Below are 23,082 nucleotides of genomic sequence, written 5' to 3' on the forward strand. Positions count from 1 at the left end.
GCCTGTTCAGGAAAGCATTCTCTCCCCCAGCCCATGAGTGTCTGTACTGGGATGCTAGAGCACGTGCTTTTCCCTTGAGAGTTCTGTACCTGCTGTTGCACAGTGGGGAAAAAAAAAAAAGAGTTTGCATGTACAAGAGAGACTGGCAGCAATGGATCAAGAAAGCAAAGGGTGCTCTAGGCTGGAAGATCAGACACTGCTCTGAACCCACTGGTGAGGTGATGCGGACCTGCATGCATTATGAAATGCTAACCATTTGAGCTTTTGCCTTTCAATGCCAGGAACAGGGTCTTTCACAGCTCTGCAAATATTGGTTCCAACAGTTACTGCTCACATTGAAAGAACCTGGAGCCACATTTAGATAAATGGTGGTTGGTTGCTGAAAGGAGCTGTCTCTGAATCACTGCCTGGCTTGCTCCCCTTTGTTGGTGGGTGGAAAATGCTGAAAAGGATTGATTTTGGCACAGCACCTTTTAAAATGAAATCTGTCTTGAGAGCCTTCCCACTAATCCACCCCCCCATCTTACTGAAATCTTTAAAGCAATATAAACACCACTACCCCCTTGTTCCGCTCAGGAACAGAAATGAGACATTTGATGAATAAAACCATCTCTTTCCTCACCTAGAGAAGGATGCAGCTGCTTCTGACATTCTCTTTTTCCCCTCCCTCCCTCCGGGTGTGGAAGGGCCTTCCCCTTGCTCAGACCTGGGTAGAGAATACTGTAATTTTTAAAACCAATGTCTTCTTAGCATAACTCTCCAATTGTACAAACAATGCTCTAACCAGCAGCTGGATTTTATATACCCAGAGGCGTTTTAGTTCTGAGGGGAATGTGGTATTCACTTGTTAGAGTTAAAAAGGAAACAGAAAAAATAACCAAACAGCACACTGAATGATACTACTGTGTATCTGCTCACAATACTTTAAAATTTAAAAGCCAATACTGAAGTACTCAATGAAATGTGGATTCCTTGGGTTAGTTCCAATTCTAGGAAGTTAAAAACAAAACAATAAAATAACCCTAGGCAATGTTCCTCGAAGTAGTAGGATATCTCATCTATCATCAGATTACTGGTGCCACTGTAAATTAAATTCTCAAGACATCTGTGCCTTTAACAGGGGAAGGTACAGCAGGAGCAGGTATATGTAAAATGCTGGCAGGTTTTGTTGAATCCATAGAGAATCCGTCCTGGACCTAAGCTGTCGTGTCCTGAGAAGCTACATTGCTCCCATTACCACTCTTTTTTCTTCTCATCCATGGAGACACCACCAGGACCCAGCGCCACCACCAGAAGAAGCCCTCCAATGACAGACATGGTCTGGAAGAAGTCGTACTTGAGGAAGTCATGCATGGGCTTGTAGGCCGGGATGGTCCAGAAGGCATTAAAGTAGATGTTGATGGCAAACAGCCAGATGACCAGAGTCAAGGCAGCCAGCTTGGTCTTAAAGCCAATCGCCACTAAGATAATCAGGGCTGTGCCCACGATGTTCTGGAGAATCTGCGGGAGCAGAGTGGGGAGGAAAGAGGAGAGTCAGGGTTATACACAGCTATGTTATGGTATCCTATAGAGCACAGGCACTGCATACCCAGCTTGCACAGGTATGAATAGCAGTGTAGACAGCAAGCCACAGCTTAGGGTGGGCAGAGTGTCCTACACACCTCAGGGTATAGACCCTGCACACTCAAGCCATGCCACCCATGTCTGCACTGCTAATTTTAGCAGTGTCATGTTCTGCTGCCTCCTCCTGTCAGAGCCTTTCCTTGCCACAGTAAAAGCATCTGGCAGCTGTAGGAGTCTTTCCCCACCGCCAGAGCCTTTCACTGGGGTGTGTAGCTACACACGTAGTGCCTGTAGGTGCAGACGTAGCCTTAAAGAAACATGCATGGAGGCGGCGTAGTCGCTGCAGCGTTGCTCAGGTAAAGGCCATTCAACAGGCTGCTGTAAGAACACAAGAATGGCCCTCCTGGATCAGACCAAAGGTCCATCGAGCCCAGTATCCTGTCTTCCGACAGTAGCCAGATTCCCCAGCGGGAATGGACAGAAGAGATAGTCAAACGATCCATCCCCCGTTGCCCATCCCCAGCTTCTGGCAAACAGAGGCCAGGGACACCATCCTTACCCATCCTGGCTGTGATACAGATGGGCTAGGGCAGGTTAGCACTAGATTATCTGACATCTCTAAGTTCCTTCAGTAACTAAAGGGCTCTTTCCAGCTACCTCTATTCATGTGAATTGTCCCACTCATTACAATGATCCAGTGGCAGGACTTGCGTGACTGATGGCTGCAAGGGTCAACCCTCAGCTTGTGTGGGACCCTGAGTGTAGATTTTGGGGTACCATTCCCTGGAATTTAGTTTCAAGTTGGCGCTTCCTAAGCTAAGATCTTGTTTATGAAGAGGTGAGTAGTTTGGATTGAGGTTTCTCTGCTGTCACTCAGACCTGAAGAAATATTTTTTACCCTACTGCTTAAAGAAAGGCTCAATTATTAATTAGTTAAAAGACTGATACTTTATCCTGCTCTAGCACTTTGTGCTAAGCAGATCACATGCTTTATAGACATTAACTCAGAACACGGTATCTCTAGTTGACAGGACCCAAATCTGGCATTCTTACATAAGGAGACCCAGTGAAATAGATGAGGACTCGAAGGAGAAGAATTGCTGGATTGGGATCCCACCCAGGCTGTAGCAGAGCAGTGAAGCCCAATGCCTTGACTCCCAGTTCTGTGCCAGATACTTACAGAAAAGAAGCTAACATCAAAATGTAGCAGTGTCATGAACATGAGGACCAGCAGCACACGTCCACCCAGCTGCATGTACTGTTTGGGGGAGCTTTCCCGCATGGTGGGGACCCCGGCAAACATGCTTTTCCCCTCTGACCGTGACTCAGCCAAAAGCAGCAGCAAGCCTCCCCCAAGGGCAAGGTTCCTGGGGAGAGAGAGAGGGGGGCATAGAGAAGGAAAAAAAAATCTACAGGTCAGTGCAAGAAAAATAAAAGCCACATCATAGAGCTTGTTGGATGTGTCATGAAGATCATTCTACCTGAATGAGTGAGAATGCCAACAACCTTGGATTGGTTTTCATTATGTCCCACAGCAATCTGCCCTCCAAGATTGCATCATGTTCCCCCACTGATTCAGTAGTTCTTATGGCTCTGCAGATACAAGAGGATCGTGCATCCAGCGCTTGCAACGCTTATGACCATAGCGTGGAGCTATGCAGGCCCCAAGCGTCTATCAAAGACTACATGCATTTGTGGGATTTTTTTTTAAAAAGGTGCAAACAACATGGGACATAGATGACATTATGGGATGGAGACTCCTTGCTCCCAATCACTCCGCGCGACTCATTTCTGCCCTGCCATGCATTGCCAAAACTTCCCCAAAAGACAGTGCACTGGATGGTGGTGGGTTGCACACTGGGATATCTATCCATGGTACACTACACATTGACAGAAGCACTCCTGGCAAGCATATGCAGTGTTGACGCAAGGAGTCAAGTATGCACCTGCGCAAGCAATCTATTGATTGCAGCAGCTTTGTGCCGACGTAATTTGCGTTGACCAAAGTTTGTCGGGTAGAGATGGCCTTAAATGTGACCTTTATAAAGACCTCTTCATTCCTGTCCCTGAGTGACATGCACAGAAGCAAGTCTGCAAGGACAGTACAGGGAAGTAAAATGAACTAGGACCTACCTCATCAAGAACTTCAGATCCCATAGAATGCTGTAAGCAATGGTCTGGGAGGGGAAAAGAAAAAAAGAAATACTGAAATATTTAAGCTATTTCCACCTCCTTGAAAAGGGAGAGCTTTTAGAGAGTGTTCAAAGCCAGTGTGATTAAATGCAGGATGTAAGAATCAATAACATCTTACAAAAAGTTACTTAGTTTAGCAAGTAGTTTGGCATGACGACAATAAGGAGCTTTTATGAGAATCTATTTTGGATGCAGAAGGTCAGGCTCACTCATTAGCCCAGGTGCTTTTTATATCACCCGCATATCTGTGACTCTGAGCTTTTTGCAGATAGTTAATTAACCCTCAACAATCCCCTGTGGCAGTCAAGTATCCATCCCATTGTACAGATGGGGAAAAAGAGAGAGGCAGGAAGGTTAAACTAAATGCCCAAGATCACACAACTAGTCAGTGGCGAATTTGGGAATAGAACCCAGAAGTTATAACTCCTACTCTTCTGCTTTAGACAAAATGTTAACGAAAACCTTTCCTGTCCAAAATAAGTTTTTTTTGTTTTTGTTTTTTCAGCATTCAATGGGGATCCTTCCACTTTGGGGTATTCTTGTAGCAATCACTGTGGGGTCAAGACCAAATCAGTTATAGGTCTCTTATGCAGTAGGCTGCTGAAGCTCATGTGAGTTGCAAAGGGGACCTCCTCCTACTATATGGGACAGGATTGATTCGATACTTGTCAGTGCTTGGAAAAAACAGCTGGCTGATCCGATCTGCATCAGCATCCAAGGAGAATACCTTGCCGCTGTGCATGTCAGAGGAAGAACAGCTGTAACCATGTTGCCATAAGAGATCATGGCCAATTGAAGGAGGGCAGTGGGCTCAATGGGCTGAGCAGGGCAATCCTTCCTGCTTCTTTAACTGAGACAGATCAGTCCCATTGGGGTTGGTGGGGAGGGCCTGAAAGATAGGGACTGTACTTTGGAAGACTTGAGGCTTCCTACCTGTAATGCTATAATTCCAAACAAGCCGAAGCAGGCATACTGCACAAAATTCCTACTCAGCACCAGGATACAGCCGCCTGAGGAAGGGAAATAAACAGCGTTACCACATCTCCAGCTCACACAGGAAACAGTTGGTTTTGGTTTGAATTTCAGCAGGTTAAGGATTTCATGTAGCCAAGTCACAGAGAGCCTCTGCTAGGAGATATCTGGTATCAAAACACTGCTGGTTTGGGGGGGGGGGGGGTCAGCTTTAAAGTCTGCATTCTCCACAGTGAGACATTGTCGTATGGCTCCTGAAGAACATCTCTCCATTATTCCACCAGGTGATGGAGCAAGGGATCAAACATAATCTTTGTTTAGTCCCTGGCACATCGTACTAGTTGGCAGGTGCCATGCAAGGGTACATCTACTCTGCAATAAAAGACCTGCAGCACAGCCATAGCTGGCCCAGGTCAGCTGACTCCAGCTTGTGGAGCTCAGAGTGGGGGGTTATAAAATTTCAATATGGACATTTGGGCTCAGGCTGGGGCCCGCTGTTTCAAACCCTGCAAGGTGGCTGGGTGGGTCTCAGATCCTGGGCTCCAGCCCAAGCCTGAATGTCTATACTGCTACTTTTAGTCCTGCAGCCTGAACCCGAGTCAATTGACCCCGGCTCTATGGTAATGTAGACATACGCTTAAGGTCACAAGACGTTAGACAAAAAACAGCCAAGTATGTAGATGTTGGATATTGCCTTTCCTGAGGTGGTGGTGGGAGGATGATATAGTTCTTTCGAGAGTACAGAATATTAAACAAACAAACAGAAGCTTTCCTGTAAATCTTGCATTCAAAAGAAAACTGATCGCATTTCCCAGCAGGCGGATTTCCACGTTGAGAACTTGACTAAAAAAAAAAAAAAAATCTACAGAGGAAAAGATTTAGCAAAATTAAATTTTTGCCTGGACAAAATAAAAAAAAAAACAAAAAACCAACCAACCCTGGACACAGGACTTTGAAAGACTAGGCAATTGGAGTGCGTGAGACAATTTTAAAAAGGGGGACACGCAATATAAAACAGGGAGAATTTAGTTCCTTTCCCACCAGTGATACTGTTCACTCAGCATGAACACAGAAGCTAGACTTGAAGTGTCAAGTCTGTTTCCACTTCCTAGTCCTCATGAACTAACACAGTGCTATTGCTTTTGTGAACAGGGCAGGATTGAAATGCTTCCCGTATAAAAACAAGACAAAAAATAATTTTTCCAGTTGACATTAACCTCTATAAGAGCCAATACTGGGCTGAGGCAAGAAAAACATGGCACTGTAATCATCTTGATATATTGGATGAATTCTTCTTTAAATACAGGAAGTATTTTATTTACAGAATGCACCTATCAACATCTGGGTACACATACAGAATTAAATAGATAATACTACTGTCAACTAAGGGACTCCTCAGAGAGTTTTCATTGACCAAGAGGTACCATGGGGACTCAAAAGTCAAGGAGCAAAACATGGGGAGGCCAATGAAAAGTCTTTATTCAACCTATGAAGCATCATCAAAATATAAAATGCTTGATGGGTAAAGAAAAATAAACTAGGCTTCCCATGCTAACATGAGCCAGAAATACTAGGGCGATTTGGCATCTGCCCTAATAGGCCATTAAGAGCCACTTACTCAGCTGTCCGAAGAGATTTAGGAACACAAAGATGGAGGCCAGGAAATAGCCACAGTTCCACGTGGCATCAATGTAATCCCTCTGCTCGCTCCACTGGAACCACATGCGGATGCCATCCTCCAGGAAGGTGCTGATCAGGCACAGACGGGCCACGTGGGGAAGGTACTGCTTCGTCACTCGCAGGAACTACATGGGCAGACAGTGCAGGAGGAGTAATGTCCAAGGCAACCAAGAGCCATGCCCCTCTGCAGACTGCAGGTATATCACTGGCGTGTGCACATGGATACACCCACCTCCACCACAAGGATCCCGCTGAACGCAGATGTGCTGGGGAATTAGATAAAGCCAAACCCTCTCGATATCATGCTGGTTTAACACACCTATGCCTTTACATTTCCCCTGTTCTCATGGGCAAAATTTCCACTGACTTCTTCCTCTGCAAATATCAACACATTGTGGCATCAGGCCTAAGACTCTCCTATACAATACTAAAAGGGTTTGACTGTAGATGAAAAACTGGATATCCTGGATAGGATATTAGTTGATTTCAAGGATAAACACATACAGAGACAGAGGTCAGCCCCTAGTCCCATTAAGAATCACAACCCACATAACAAAAACACACTACTCAGGAAGATGAACTAGGCAGTTATATATAACTACAGTTCAATGCAACCTAGTATTTAAAAAAAATATCACCAAGAGGCACGAGGAAGTGAGCACACCGCTTCTCTTCTTGGAAAGGAAAGTTGTGTCTGATCCTGTGAACAGAATGCTGAAAATTTACCATTAGATCACTCTGCCATTGTGAGAATTATAGATTATATAGGAGCAACTACTGCTGAGCAGAACCAAAACATACACCCTGAGGAGTCTAGCTTCTTTTGCAAATTACACACATGCAAGATATTTGCATATTAAAAAAAAAAATCTGATCACCTCTTCACTCTCCAGTTCTCAGCTAGTATATCGTTTGAGTCTTCATTCATATTTAAATAACTGTAATAGAGCACCAAGGCATATCCTGAGGGGGATTAATAACTGGTTGTAGATTTAATGCTCTGACACAAATCTCAGGCTAAAAGGCCACAATTTTGGTGTGCAAAGGGAGCCACATGCGGGCACCTAGAACACATATGACTTAATCAGCAATTGTGTTTCTGCAGGCAGTTGCTATGATTATATGTACCTTTAGAGCAAGCTGGCATACACGTGGGTGTTGGATTCTTGCACTCCATTATTGAAAATTTAGAACCATTGCATTGATCCCCGGTTAATATTAAAAAGTGTCCGGTGTTATTCCTCCGACCCAACCAACCATCCCTTTGGTACAGAAAGGTATTAATAAAAGTTGTTTATTTCTTAACAAACCTGCAAATAGCACATTCCACTTTTTGTATAGAAAGCAGTGGTGTAATAGTACCAGCAGACATTTGGTAACAGAAAACGCCTACTGGCTGAAAGTGAGGTGACTGTTTATTTAAGAAACATATTTAGGGCATCAACACCAGGTGCAGAACAGCCAAGTTACATCCTTGACAAAGTGAGGTAATGGTAATTCAAGTGACATCTGTCAGGGGTTGTATGTGAGATAGATATGGTCAATTCTAAATTAAACAGCAGAAGAAGAGAAGCAGAAGGTGCCTATCTCCTGATTTTATTGGCAGTTCCCGCTGAGCAATGTCACAGCCAGATGCATGCAAAAGCCTGACTCCTGATGCAGAAATGCCAGGTTTTGCAGAGACTCCTGGTTTAGCGGTAGGGGAACCATGTGTTATAACCTCCTACAACTCATACACAGTATGTATTAAAAACAATTTATGGGACTTTGATTCAAGTCGTTTTACTCAGTGTTAGAATCTAAACTATGTTCGGGGGGGGACCCCACAATACCAACCAACCCACCCACCTGAAGAGGTGTTCTTCAAAAAGGTATCAGGAACGCCACAAAGAGGAAATTCACAATGAAAAAAACAGTGTATATATCTTGTATTGGTCCCCTTGCACAAGTGTTTCTTGTACCATTAGGGAACAGGAACTTAAAAAAGGTACAGAGTCACACCCAGCACTGACCATGTTCTGTTGATGCAACTCAGTTAACGTCAATGGAGGTACACCAATTTATACTAGCAGAGAATTTAGCTAATCGAGTCAGCAAACTAACTAGTAAAAATGTATGTTGACCAAAAAAAATTAAGTTAGCTTCTCATTGTTTATGACGTTCACTTCTTGCATTTTACTCAGTTTGGACAATGAAACTAGACTAATCAGTTTCACTTTCTGCTTTTAGTTAGTATGATTTTGCAGCTCTGGCAACATTTGGCTTCACAACAGCTGGGCAGCAGGAGATTAAAGGCACTTCTAAAAGCTTATTCCCACCACCATAATTAACCAATTAATAAAGGATGTTCCAAGTTCTGTGCAAGTTAGAAATCTTCCTTGCTGCCTAATTCAAGGTCAGCATGAATAAAAACAGAGCAGAAATGTTAACACAACAGACATGCCCAAATAGTTAATATCAGAAGAGCAAACTACACTAGTCTTGCTCATGTGCATCTAGAGTCTAAAGGGTCAAGATTCAAGTCAGTTAAACATACTTTGAACACAAACCTCAACCACGTACAGATTGAATGTTATACTTTGGGATTTTTGAATATAAATGTTTTTCAAACAGCTAGATGAGTGAATCTGGAGAGATACATTTCTTATGATCTTTGTCATTTAGTGAGATACAAACCGAACAATTAAATACACATTAATACAAGGGAGATGTGACCTAAAATTAACCAATGTGAAGTTAAAAAAAAAAATTGCAAATGAGCTCTTTTCTTCGTCCAGAATAGCAGATTAAGAGAGCTTCAAACTGTATTTGAGTTACCTAAGAAACTCCTACATGCACCCCAAGTGGAGAAACAAAACAAACAGATCATTATTGTACATAACAAAGTTATACCTTTCATCCAAAAGTTCAAGCCCAAAATTTGGCATGCTTTAAATGTTATCCTCTGCCAGTAAGTGTATTGTTTATATATTTTTTAAAATTATAACTGTTGTAATTTTGTTCCCATTTTTTAAAATGGGGCCCCAGACTCAGCCTCTACAAGTTAATAAACCTTATTCTCACAATTAGGCAATCATGTTGACTTTGCTAACAAACACAAGCAAACAAACCATGTGACTTCCATGGAAGAGGATAAGATTACAGGGAAAGAAGAATTACAGATCAAGCTTCTATGGCCCTTGTGATAATACCAAGACTGATTTAGAAGGGTCCTTTTCTGTAGCAGAGACAGAAACTATCACAAACAACAGATACTCCTGGGGGAATTCTGCACCAAAAAATTAAAGGTTCTGTGAATATTTTAAAATTCTGCATCCAGCTGCGGCTCCCACTGTCAGCCCTGCGCATGGCGAGGCTCTGGCTGCCATGCACGGGAGATCACAGGTTCATCAGGAAAAATTAAAATTCTATGGGGAACGTTAATTCAGTGCAAATTCTGCATTGTACAGTGGCACAGAATTCCAGCAGGATTTCCACAGAGAGACATGGGGAAAAAAGAACTAAATGCTCCAAAAGTACTGGATAGAAAGTATAGAATGCCTACAGAAAAGAACTAGAGGGTTTCTATAGCAAGTCTTACTCCTCAGTTTGGAAATAATCTGAGGTGTTGCTTGTGCAACATGCTAGACATCTGATGAATTTTAATCAGGAGGAAACAGCACTTTCCAATATCAGTCTAACGACGGAGAAGCTTTCAAAGCACCCAGCAACACCCTAATCAGCCACGTTGGACAGGAAAGCATAATAGCTCAACACCTGGGCATCAGGAGGGTTGAAAGCACCTGTTTTAGCATCAGTGCACTGCACTGGAAATCCCCATGCAAAAAGAATACACAACCAGCAAGTCACAAATAGGGGGCAGCCTTGTCTTCTTCCTAGAACAAGAGGAACGGGATCTACATTTGGCTCGTACCATCAACTAGGTAGAGAGCGTACAGAGCATGCAGCAAGTGTGTAAGAGACCTGCTAAAAACAGTGGCTGATTTGGAAGAAAAGGCCCAAATGCACAAGGCAAGAGAGGCAGGCTGTGATCCACCTTCCAAGGATCAAGTTTTGATTAGAGATCCTTAACTCAGGTCTGGTCTACACTACAAACCTATATCGGCACAACTGTGTCGCTCAGGGGTGTGAAAAATGTTTGCATTCAAAGTGCCATATCCACCCTGGGCCTAGAATTAGAGTAGTTCTGTGTTTATACTGACCCACAGCTTGCTAAAAAAGATTTCTAGCGAGCAAATGGCACCTGCCCTGCTTGCAGCTCTGAGTCCTGTTAGAATATACCACACTGCGATGTTAAGACAAGCTCTCCCAGGTGACAGACTAACTACATTTAAGACAGAAATGAAGACTCTTCATCCCAAGCGTTTGAACAGATTGTGCCAATGCCAAGTGAATTCCTGGAGGGGGTCAGAAACAGACTCTCAAACAGCTGTCTCTTTCCTCGCCACCCAAAGCGTATGCAAACCCAACCTGCCAGAGAAAGCCAAATCAGCTGGCTCTTCCTAGGGTTCAGAGGAAGGGAGAGTGTGTGCACACTGACTTAAAGACCTCAATCCAGCTCCCCCACATGGGAGCATGTAATTCTGGGTCTGACCTGGCCTCTCTCAGAGCAGGGAGGCCTCTCCCTGGGCATTCTGTACACTTCGGCCTTTACAAGGGAGAAAGGATTCTCCACCTTGACAGCAGCTTTCCCCTGTTCTTCAGCTACATCAGAAGCTGGAGAGAACATAAGAATGGCCATACTGGGTCAGCCTAAAAGTCAATCTGGCCCAGTATCTGGTCTTCCAACAATGGCCAATGCCAGGTGCCCCAGAGGGAATGAACAGAACAGGTCATCATCAAGTGATCCATCCCCTGTCGCTCATTCCCAGCTTCTGGCAAACAGAGGCTAGGGACACCATCCCTGCCCATCCTCGCTAATTGCCATTGATGGACCTCCATCAATTTATCTAGTTCTTTTTTGAACCCTGTTATAGTATTGGCCTTCACAACATCCTCTGGCAAAGAGTTCCCCAGGTTGACTGTGTGTTGTGGGAAGAGCTTTAGAGATGTTTAACTAAGGGTATGTCTACAGTCCTGTGCCATTGCAGCATCCTAGTATAGACTCTTCCTACGTTGACAGAAGGGGGTTTCTGCCAGTGCAGTTAATCCTCCTCTCCGAGAAGTGGTAGCTAGGTCTATGGAAAAATCCTTCCACTGACTGAGCTGCATCTATCATGGGGGATAGGTCAACCTAACTAAATCGCACAGGGCGTGACATTTTTCACAGGCCTGAACAATATAGCTAGGTCAATCTAATTTTTAGGTGTAGTCCAGGCCCAGGAAAAAGTGTCCACACGTCTGAAAAGCGACAGGCAGGGCCACAAATTATTTAAGGTGGTTCAGAGTGCGATTTTATGAATAGAGTTAGGAGGAATGAGAGGCAGTTTAAAAAACAGAACAAAAAAAACAAAAAAAAAGTCTTCCTAAACCTTTCCTTTCCTTGATGGGGGCTGTCTGGAAAGTATCTAGATTGGGGTCAGCAACCTTTCAGAAGTGGTGTGCCGAGTCTTCATTTAGTCACTCTAATTTAAGGTTGTGTGCGCCAGTCATACATTTTAACGTTTTTAGAAGGTCTGTTTCTAGAAGTCTTTAATATATAATGAAACTATTGTTGTATGTGAAGTAAATAAGATTTTTAAAATGTTTAAGAAGCTTCATTTAAAATTAAATTAAAATGCAGAGGCCCCCGGATGGTTGGCCGGGACCCAGGCAGTGCGACTGCCACTGAAAATCAGCTCCGGCACGCGGGCATACGGTTGCCTACCCCTGATCTAGATGAACAGATACAATTGTAGGGATCAATAGAGAACTTTCAACTGTTAAACAACAAATCGGTCACACTAACAAGCCAATGAGGGAGGAAGTTATACGTTCTACAAGAGGGAGTTTTTAAATTTAGGCCTAAAGCGAGGGGAAGAGCAGAGGTTAAAATGATTTGATAAAGCAGGAGCAGGAAAATGGAAAGGTGGAGAGAAGCCTGCCCTGGCAACTTCTGCAGAGAACGGAAGCAGGTGAGAGAGTGTAATGGGAGGTTGCTGTCTTGAAGATCAGCAGGAACATGACTGTGGAAAGGTTGCAAAATAAGCACAACTGCCAAGGGGCAGCTCTACTTCCCAGAATCAGCTTTGGAACCTGCCATCTTTTGTTGTAATAAGTCACATGGACGAGTCTCGTTGTCACCTTCCCTGAAACCAAACAGCCTATGATAGAAAGTGTAAATTGTTCCCTCACTCAGGCTTCCTCCCTTCTTAGCACACACAGGAAAGAATTTTGTTGCCTAGTAAACATGAGTGCTTGTGATCCAATCAGTGGAAGACAAGTAGGATGGACTGAAGGTGGGAGCAATGCTAGGCAACCAATGCTATGCAAGCCATCTTCTGACATCAGTCATGCATACAGCTGTGTTTATGCAACTCACATGTAAGCATTGAGGCCACTGCTCATAGCAAAGGTAGAGAAAATGAGGCAAATTCAGAAATAGAATGCGCAACAAAAAAGTGTAAGACTAACGGAGGAGATCTAGGAGGAGAGGAGAAAGCAATAGTTAACTATGATAGCGCGGGACACGTATCAGAAGTGTCTAGTGATTTTAGGATTCAGAGTACCTATGTACTGAACTCTCTCAGTGATTTAACTAGGTACAGTGGAATTTATCTAGAATGGGCAACTTCTACTGGTGGGATTGAATCAATAGGACCAAACCAGAATGCCAGATCCAGACATCAAACTTCATGGAAGTGCTGATCCACATGTTACAGCTTGGGCCCATCTCTAGTAGTCATGATTTATAAATCTCATTTCAATGCCCTACAGCACCATGCAAACTATAGCTATAGTAAGAATCACTTCAACCACTGTTGCAATGCAGCCACCTCTGGGGTACAGCTGTTTAACAGTTCATAGTAACAGATTAGGACAAAGTTAAAATCTTATCCATCTGAAACTACCCGGGAATTAGAGGTACACAGAATGTAATTACCTGAGCTTCACTGACACAATACACTTAACCTAAAACTAAATTATTCAAGTGAGGGAAGGAGATTACGTTAAACTCATGGCACATCTGTAGTTTAGGGTTTTCTATACACTGAATATCAAATGACCTATTATTCTGTGGGCCTTGCATGGACCACACTGAAGACTGCATCTCACACAAGCACAGTCAAAGCTGGAAAAACTAAACAATATTATTTGAGAGGACAATTGGTTCTTCACTCCCAGCCATGTCATTAACACATACTGCAGAAGGGCTTTGTGTTGGCATTTTCTCCTCTAATGAGGTTATGAGGGCAGTAAACCAAGCCCTGTGGAGGACACAGACAGATTTAAATACTCTTCTTAGTTTAGGAATAAACACACGCAAGGATCCAGCATTCTCTGGATCAAGTCCCTTCTCCAAATGGCTTTCCTCAAGGAGGCTACGTAATCCAACCAACAAATAAAGAACTCGAATCTTTGACTCACCTGCTTTACTCCCTTAAGTGATTTGCAGTGTTGTTGTTGAAAGCTTGTCTCTTTCAGCAACAGAAGCTGGCCAGCCAGAAGATATTCTCTCACCCACCTGGTCTCCTTAAGTGATCAAATCATCCTCCTTCCCAACCCCATCCCTTGTTATCACCCCATCATCTTTGGTCTAAGTTGCAAGGTCTGTCTCTATACATACACACCTCTAAAGCACAATGCTAATTTATGGCACTTACGAAGTAATAAGCAAGAATGAAAGCAGCAGCTAGGGAGACTGTAGATATATGATGGGTTTAAGACTGATGCACAGAACTGGGAGCCAGAAGATCTGGATTCTATTCCTGGCTCTGACATAAAACTTCTTATAGAAACAAGGTGGGGGAGATAATACCTTATGATGGTTGGTTGGGACGTACATACATAGATGTCTCATGTTACCTTGGGCAAACCTAGCTTTGTATTTCACCTAGGTGCTTAAGTGAACTCCCCATCCCCGCATTATATTTTTTAATCAAGACCACTGCACACTGCAAGCAGTTGCTCTTTTATAAGCAGCTCTGATTTCGCCAAGCTTCACCTGGGGCTCTCATCTCCACAATGCCGGTGGGGACACAGGAACAAGAAGAATGCTCCAAAGTTCACCAGGAAAGAGACTCCTCTGTTTATTCCTGAATTAGTGACCGTTAGGATCAAAGTGGTAAAGGCAGCTGCCAAGCAAACAGCACAGAGACACTTGGACTGCAACATACTGTTTACAGACTTGTGTTTCTGATAAAGATACAGGACCCATCCCTGCAACCCTGATGTGGAGCCGCTCTGTTTCCCATATGGAGAGACGCATGAGCCAGTGGCCCAAGTACAGGACTGGGAGCAAGGAATGCTGAAGATCTCATTTCACGCCTGGCACCAAACTCTACACTCTAGCCTGGGGTGAATCATTTCTTCTCTCTCTGTTTCAACCCGTCTATTAAGTGGGGATAATGACACCTCCCCTCCTCCCAGGAGGAGTCAGTATTTAGAAAGAGGGACTATAGGCCAAGGGTTCTCAGGATAAATTAGTTGGTGGCCTCAGAGTGCAGCCACCAAGTCTTGCTGGTGGCCGCTCTCTCACTTTTCCCTAAAATACTTTGTTTTCGGAAAAACAAATACATGTGCGCATATACGCGTCCAAATCATTGCAATTTATTTATTGCTAGCTAGTAAGTCTGTTGTGAAAAGTGATATCAACAAGCATACAAGTATCACTTTTCACAGCAGATTTACTCAGCCCCAGCAAACATGGGACAAATTAAGCCTTGGATGGGGTGTCGGGGAAGGCAGCAAGGGCCAGCGGGGGGAAGGGGGCCAGAACTCCTCAAACACCATGCCCCAGATGTCTTCAGAGGGGGGCAGGGCCCAACTCCTGCATGTGGTGCCAGGAACCAACACCAAGGTGGGGCATCCAGGAGCAACAGGGAGGAGGGGCCGCTGCTTAGCCCCTCTCCCAATCACAGCCCAGGACGCTGTGGCCACAAGAAAAGCCACTGGTGGCCGCATGTAGCCACGTTGGCCGCATTTAAGAAACGCTGCTATAGGCTCACTCTGTCACTTTAAAAAGAGGTCAGAGGAAGGACAAGAGCAGGCCAGAAGCTTTCTGGACATCTTATTCTTTATAGGGTTTCATCTTTGTTGTTCTGAGCTTTAAGGTTTCCCCATAGCATTCCATTTTTCACACAAGCCTCCTGAGTGCAATTCACAGCACTCCAGTTGCCAGGTGGGCTCATGGCACATCAAGTCTTTGGCTGCCCATCCTCTCCATAGGAGCAAATGTCACACTTCCATATTATGGCAGGAGTAGGGTGCTTGGCTTATTACTAAACAGGATCAGTGCACTTATTTGGACATGCCAGGCTGAAATAAGGACCTTCCATGCTCTGTTAGCTTCACTGGAAAATGAAAGGACCAGGTTTAATACCAAAACGTTTCTTCACCCCATTGTTTTTATATGAACTATCTCAGAAAGCTAGAGGTCAGAAGGAAGATCTGATCAGCTGCACACTCACAGGCCCTTGGGATGGAAGATTAAAGAAAACTCTGCATTTTTGGCCACAGGAACATGGTTTGGGCATCACACTCACTCCTTCCACCAGCTAGAATCACTTCACTCATTTACAGTAGTTGCATAGTCTCCCCGCACTCCTCTCTACATGGAGTAGAGTGCCAAACAACCACCTTCTCAAGTGATATCAGCACAAATGGAAGACTAGCCAGAAGTCTGCTCCCTCAGAGATAGGCAACTGCTCCTGCAAATCTAGGTAGTGAGTGCAAACTCAACGCAAGACCTAGTTACAGCTATTTCAGCTTTGGATAATGCAGACAGTATTTAGAAACACAGTTAAAGGCTCAGTCTTGAACATTTTGTATTCAATTAGAAGCTCTCAGCACTGATCCTTGAGAAGTTTTGCTCCCAGTTATGGAGATTTTTTTCCATTTCATGGCAGATGTGGGCCTAGACCCAGGAAACAATTCCACATTACCTACAGTTAGACTGTAAGCTCTTTGGAGAAGGGACTGCATCTTCTGTTTGTACTGGGCACTACAAATAATTATTCCCTATCCCATCAAATCAGAGAAGCTGGTTTTCCCCTAAGCCACCCACACCTGCCAACCAGCAAAGCCCGCTCAACTTAAAGCCCACAGTTAAGAAAAACACCAAACAAGAACAGGTGTCTTGTATTGCACACCCATGAAGTGGACAAACATTGGTTGTAAGAGAAAGACCATTTCCAGAGCCAAGGTCAATCCTAACCCCAATCTATCTCTCCTTCAGAACACGGTCAGCTTTGTAACACACTTAAGTGTGCCATATTCCCCTCTAGTGGCTGGTCCACATACGGCTTAAAAGCTTATTACTGCTGCTAGTTAGCAGCATTACTCTTTAAGGTCAAGGGGCAGATGCCTGTGCTTTGGGTGCTGAAGGTCACAGGTTCGAGCTTCCCTAATAACCTGCTCATTACACCCCTGGGGAGAAAGCAATAGCATATTAGCTAATCCCAACTATTATAACAAGGAATGGGAAGGAATAAGGATGTCTAGGGTATTAATCTGATGTACCCACCCCAACCATCTGAAAAATCTTCAGTCTAATCCCAGTTCAAATGTTTTGTTCCAAATGAGCTAAGAACTTCCCTAATACAAAATACCCACCATGCAAAAATATACCCAGTGCTTATTGTTTTGTAAACTCACTCCCACATGCGTATGGGTCTGTGTTTTAGCAGCATAGGTAGTGGCTAGAATAAGCAGGGGGCAACTATTTGGACCTAGAGTTAGCAAATGAATTACTTACTTGCAAAACCTAAGCGTGGTTTTGCAATCTGATGGCTGAGTGTCCACAAACATCAGGAATAGGCTGTAGCTAAGAATAGTCACTTTAAAATAAAATGAGGTCAAAGAGAAATAAAGTTGTGTCAGTGAAAGTTATTCCAGGAAGGGGGCAGACATGGTTTCATGCTGGACAAAAAGGCATTCAGGAGTTCTTACGAAATATTTAAGATCCCAGAAATAGTCACATGGGAATAAACACACAGATATTAAAACAATAAAACCCTCAGTAGCAGCTAGGACTCCAGAGTCATAACATTTAGCAAAGGGTATGAACACAATACAGCAACTGCCAGGTTTCAGCGTGGTAGCCGTGTTAGTCTGGATCAGCAAAACCAATGAGGAGTCCTTATAATACAGTAACTGTTTATCTTGTCCTCCCACTTCTGATGGGTCAACAAGACAAACTGGGCCTGATTTTGACACCCTTATTCAGGCTGAGTACTACCAAACACCATACGGAGTCCCACTGAAATCAACATAAAGACAGCAGAATCTGGCCCTAAACAAGCCATCTGTCTAGAAAAGACAGCAAATGGCAGGTTTTTCCAGTGCTGGTCAGTTACAGAGATTCAAGGGTGACATATCCATTTTAGATCTTGTAATATGCATCATCCAACCTTCATCCTGCTTTAGAAGTCTAGAGTCAGATCAAGTCCGATTTTTCAGATCTTAGCTCTAGGCAGCCAGATGTTACTACCTCATTTTAAATATACTGGTCACCAAGCCAACAAAGATCTTGCTTTACGACACTGTCACAAAGAGAGTGACTGAACGCTTCATTCATACTATTCTGCTCACTCACAGCAAGATGAGCGATTCTAAGCTTTGACTTATCATAGATATCTGTATTACGCAACAGCACAAGATGGTCCGTCTAGGTTGGCGTCAACATCTACAAGGACAGTTTATAAGGAATGTTTAACAATCCGGGTTGACTTTTATTCTGAACCTAAAGCTTAGACAGAGACCGATGGTTCCTCCTCCTCTGTTCCACTTAATGATTCTGGACATGGTCTAAGAGCAGTCTGGGGTTAGGATTTTCCATTATCATTTCACTGCACGTTTGTTTTCGCATATCCCCTATTGCCACATGCCACCTGGACACTTCTTGGAGAGAGATAGGAAGAATGGCTTGGCTTTCCTCACCCCCTTATGGGGCTCTTTACATTTATTAACAGATAGGAAGAAGCCAGGCTCCCAGGAGAGGAGGGTTACAGCACTGATCTGACAGTTTCATTCAAACAAGGCTCAAGATGCAGGCTCCAGGGTGGGAGCAAGATCCGTTCCTTCATGGGTAACAAAAATGACAAATACCTCTTTAGTTAGTGGGGGGCAGGATTACCACCAACTGTCACACCCTGAGAATAAAGGAGGCTGATGCCTCATGTCCCTTCCAGGATATACATCACTGACTGATTCCCCATTATCCTTGAGGTGGGGGGGGTACGGCTCATAGACTGTAAGGCCAGAATGGACCATCATGATCATCTAGTCCGACCTTCTGCATGTTGCAGGCCACAGACCCTCAGCCACCCAAGAGGCCCATAAACTCTGGCTGAGTTAATGAAATCCTCAGATCAGAGAGAGGCAGACCCCAGAGCTCCTCAGGGGTACACACCACTGAGCGATCCCCTCCTTTATTCAGGGGGCAGGGACAAACACCATGGTCTCTCCGGTGTACAAACCACAGACTGTTTCCCTAACCCCCCAATATTCTAGGGTGTTGGCCTGCCGGCGACACACACCACCGACTGATCCCCCACCCCATTATCCTGGGAGGGGCAGGACCCCCTAGCAGGCTCATTCAGGGATGCGCAAGATTAGCCGATTCCCATTTATTCTGGGTGGGGGGGGGGGAAGTGGGGACACCCCGCCAGAGGTACAGATCACAGGCCGATTCCCCCTTTATGTCGGTGGGAGAACCCCACAGCCCCCGGGAGGGATACACCCTCCATGTGGAGGAGGCCTCCAGCCTAGGGAAGGGATCAGAGGGAGGGACAGACACCCACCTGGTCCGCAAAGTCCTCAGCCGTGCTCATTAGGTCATTCTGGCCCATGGTCTCGGCGGCCGGCCGGCCGGGAGGGAGGGAGGGTGGCTGGGTGGGTGCTGCCGAGGGGGATTCCTGCCGGCTGGGCGTCCGCCTGCTGCCTGGGCGCTCGCAGCCCTGCCTCTCCTGCCAGCGCCTGCACAGGAAGTGCCGCGAAAGCCGCTGCTCCCTCCTGCTTCTGCCACGTCGGCCAGCTCTTAAAGGGACAGCGCCAGGCGCAGGAGGCTCCCCGGCGAGGGAGGGAGTCGGCGGCCTGGGACTGACGGGAGATACCGGCCCGCCTAGCTCCAGCCTGTGCCTGGCTCTTAAAGGGCCCTCAGCAGCCCTGTGTCCGCGGCCCGGGGAAGGGAGGAGGAGCAGGGTCCCCCTGCAATCAGAGGTGGGCAACGCCGCGGTGGATTTGGGGTTGAGTTTTGGAGAAATCTTGTTTGCCAAACCAAAGCTGGGGGGTTGGATCCAGGGCCCATTTGATGGGAACCCAGGAAACACACGAAGTTCGAAGCCTGAGGGGGTGGATCTGCAAAACTGGTGGAGATTTTCAATATGCAAAATCCGCCCCTGTCCAGTCTGCCTGCATTTTGTTTGATGGTTCGTAGCTATTCCGTACTGCTTCCTGCCTTGCCCTGCCCTGCCCTGCCCTGCCCTGCGGTGTCTGAGCACTTCTTCCTTTTATGCAACCCCCCAGCACTGCCGCAACCAGGGCTGGAAGAGCGGGGCAGCCAACCAGCGCACAAAACTGTGAGCGTGGAAAAATGGCCCAAAAATGGAAGGGGACGCAAATATACTTGCTTGCCTCAGGTGCTAAGATGCCTAATTACAGTGTTCAAGGTGGAGGGAGAGGGGAGGTTTTGTTTGGTTTTGGGAAAAGGTACTGGTTTTGAGCCCATCTCCTCTTGAAATGGAGGGGTAGTAGTTACAAAGTGGGATGGCAGACTATGAAACACTATGTTGCCAACTCTTGAGATGTTATTGTATGCCTTACAATATTTGGTGTTTTTTCTTAAATCCCCAGCTTCTGGAGGCATGCGATTAGGTGAGAATCACAGCTTTAATTAAAAACAAAAAACAAGTTTCTAGTCTCTCAGGATTAGACAAAATCTTGAAAACATGACTTAAGATTACCCTGAAGACTCAAAAACCACAAGGCAATGAGAAAACTACCCAAAGCAGCTGGAGCCCGGGGCTCTTGCCCTTTCCCCAGGTGATTCTTTTCATCTCACTGTTTTGACATCTACCCTGAAGGTAATGTTGTTTAAAAGGGCATTCTGAAGATAATTTCCATCATTTAAACAATCTCTCCCCTCCCATGTTATTTATAAACATTTTTCTGAGGCTTGCTAAACCTTTTTTCCCCTTTACCAAAATATTTTCCTCTATCTTGTAGGTGCATTAATAGTTGGGGTTTTGTTTTTTGTTTTAATACCACATATTGAATACAAAGTACAAAACAAAGATTTGGAGAGGAAAAAAGTCTCCAGAGCAAACAGGATGAGTCAAGTTCACACAACCAATAAGCACAAGCACAGAAACTCGTATAATGCTCTGAACGTGTAATAAAGTAAGAGTGCTCTAAAGTAAATTGTCATAATCTCTTTTGGTTATGGAGTGACTGTGGCACAAGTGCACACTTTAATCGAGTTCAAACCGACGTGAAGGGAGCAGTGCGAATAAGGAGACAGAGCACCCTGCTCCTTGAAAAGTTATAGTCCTTTGATATTCTTTGCAAGAGCTTATTCTGTTCAAATGAAAATTCTCCCTTCAGTAGAATCACAGTCTGTTGCAATGTATGACGGAGACCAGTAAAAGGACCTTGATCCTGCAAAGGCTTATGCACATGCTTGACTATACATATTGTGAGTAGTCCAACTGCAGTAACTTGGACTACTCGCGGCACACATAAAATGAAGCATGTGCAAAAGCGTGTGTAGCATCAGGGCCTCGGCGGCATAAAAATTCTTCTTTCTTGTCCCTGGATCTATTTTGCATTTGTTAACACTTTTAATGATAGCTGGAATCATAGTCCCAAGTGAGAAGGTATCCATTGCATCATGATGCATTTCTTAAAATAGGCAGCTTTACACAATTTATACATTTTGGAGAGGATTAAATGGAATTTTTGGCTGCCCAAGGAATGCTTGACTGAGCAATCCCATAGCTATTCAGCGGGAGTAATTTAAAGCATAGGTGCTGGACCTACAGGTGCTGGGGGTGCTGCCCCACCTCCTGGCTTAAAGTGGTTTCCATCACATGCAGGGTTTACAGTTTGGTTCAGTGGGGCTCTCCGCACCCCCCCTTACAATTGTTCCAGCATCCCTGATTAAGAGGAAAGCAAGGTACATGACTCCAGAAATCTTCAACCACAAAGCACCCCAGGCAAGTATGAATGAAGGGCCCAATCCTTCAAACACTTATGCACGTGAATAACTTTACTGATATGAAACGTGACTAGGAGCAACACTGGCAGGATTGGGGCCTACTTCTAGTCTGGAGCTTTGACATGAACATGGCATCATTGAGTTGCTTTTTGGCTGGAGCTGGGCTGCTCAGGAGCGATGACTGGGCACTGGGCTGCTACATTTCGTTCCCCTTGAATTTTTTTAAATTAAAAACTATACATCAAAAACAAATCTTAAGTGTGTTACTAATGCTATTATAGCTGCTTAGCCAATACAAGGGGAACAGGAGAGGGGGCGGGGTGTGGGGCAAGGGGTGAAGGAGTGTGGGGGGCCCAGGGTTGGGTCCGGGTAGTGAGAGGCAGGGCATGGGGGGAAGGGGCAGAGGGGTGTGGGGGGCCCAGGGGTGGGTGGTGAGAGGTGGGGGAAGGGGCAGAGGGGTGCGGGGGGCCCAGGGACAGATGGTGAGAGGCGGGGCAGGGAGAGAAGGGGCAGAGGGGTGCGGGGGGCCCAGAGACAGATGGTGAGAGGCGGGGCAGGGAGAGAAGGGGCAGAGGAGTGTGGGGGGCCCAGGGGCGGGTGGTGAGAGGCAGGCCGGGGGGGGAGGGGCAGAGGGGTGTGGGAGGGTTCAGGGGCGGGCGGTGAGAGGCGGGGCAGGGGGAGAAGGGGCAGAGGAGTGTAGGGGGCCCAGGGACGGGTGGTGAGAGGCGGGGCAGGGGGAGAAGGGGCAGAGGAGTGTGGGGGGCCCAGGGACGGGTGGTGAGAAGTGGGGCGGGGTGGAGGGGCACAGGGGTGTGGGGGGCCCAGGGACGGGTGGTGAGAAGTGGGGCGGGGTGGAGGGGCACAGGGGTGCTGGGGGCCCAGGGGCAGGTGGTGAGAGGTGGGCCAATGGGGAAGGGGCAGAGAGGTGGGGGGGCCCAGGGGCGGGCGGTGAGAGGTGGGCCAGTGGGGAAGGGGCAGAGAGGTGGGGGGCCCAGGGGCGGGCGGTGAGAGGCGGGGCAGGGGGGGAAGGGGCAGAGAGGTGGGGGGGCCCAGGGGTGGGCGGTGAGAGGCGGGGCAGGGGGGGAAGGGGCAGAGAGGTGGGGGGGAAGGGGCAGAGAGGTGGGGGGGCCCAGGGGCGGGCGGTGAGAGGTGGGCCAGTGGGGAAGGGGCAGAGAGGTGGGGGGGCCCAGGGGCGGGCGGTGAGAGGCGGGGCAGGGGGGGAAGGGGCAGAGAGGTGGGGGGGCCCAGGGGTGGGCGGTGAGAGGTGGGCCAGTGGGGAAGGGGCAGAGAGGTGGGGGGCCCAGGGGCGGGCGGTGAGAGGCGGGGCAGGGGGGGAAGGGGCAGAGAGGTGGGGGGGCCCAGGGGCGGGCGGTGAGAGG

The 23,082-nt window shown here is 46.2% G+C and overlaps 2 protein-coding genes across 7 annotated transcripts in view; one reads left to right on the top strand and one right to left on the bottom strand.

The window, feature by feature from the left end:
• Positions 1-890: 890 nt before the first annotated feature.
• SURF4 (surfeit 4) lies at positions 891-19,609 on the bottom strand. The gene is made up of 6 exons (XM_073314036.1): positions 19,290-19,609; positions 6,347-6,533; positions 4,690-4,766; positions 3,697-3,740; positions 2,744-2,930; positions 891-1,500 (listed from the first exon to the last, which is right to left on the bottom strand). Exons 1-6 carry the CDS (start codon positions 19,335-19,337, stop codon positions 1,234-1,236), a joined length of 810 nt encoding a protein of 269 aa, XP_073170137.1. The 5' UTR covers positions 19,338-19,609; the 3' UTR covers positions 891-1,233.
• STKLD1 (serine/threonine kinase like domain containing 1) overlaps positions 19,528-23,082 on the top strand; it is a 38,197-nt gene continuing 34,642 nt past the window's right edge. For 2 of the 6 annotated variants that reach the window (XM_073314024.1, XM_073314023.1), the window contains exons 1-2: positions 19,528-20,529; positions 20,713-21,701. In XM_073314024.1, the coding sequence (XP_073170125.1) occupies positions 21,576-21,701 (126 nt within the window). In that variant the 5' untranslated portion in view covers positions 19,528-20,529; positions 20,713-21,575. The remainder of the gene's footprint in view (positions 20,530-20,712; positions 21,702-23,082) is intronic. The other 4 variants (XM_073314026.1, XM_073314022.1, XM_073314027.1 and 1 more) reach the window with 4 other exon arrangements.

This window comes from Lepidochelys kempii, chromosome 16, assembly GCF_965140265.1.
Source record: "Lepidochelys kempii isolate rLepKem1 chromosome 16, rLepKem1.hap2, whole genome shotgun sequence".
In the NCBI taxonomy this organism is placed as follows: domain Eukaryota; kingdom Metazoa; phylum Chordata; order Testudines; family Cheloniidae; genus Lepidochelys; species Lepidochelys kempii.

Bases quoted from the DNA above. Each gene is read 5' to 3' on its own strand.
- SURF4 (XM_073314036.1), bottom strand. From the start codon at position 19,337: ATGGGCCAGAATGACCTAATGAGCACGGCTGAGGACTTTGCGGACCAG. The intron at 3,741-4,689 runs GTAGGAAGCCTC...TTCCCCTCCCAG, and splicing joins TTGGAATTATAGCATTACAG to ACCATTGCTTACAGCATTCT. The intron at 2,931-3,696 runs GTAGGTCCTAGT...CTCTCTCCCCAG, and splicing joins GATCTGAAGTTCTTGATGAG to GAACCTTGCCCTTGGGGGAG.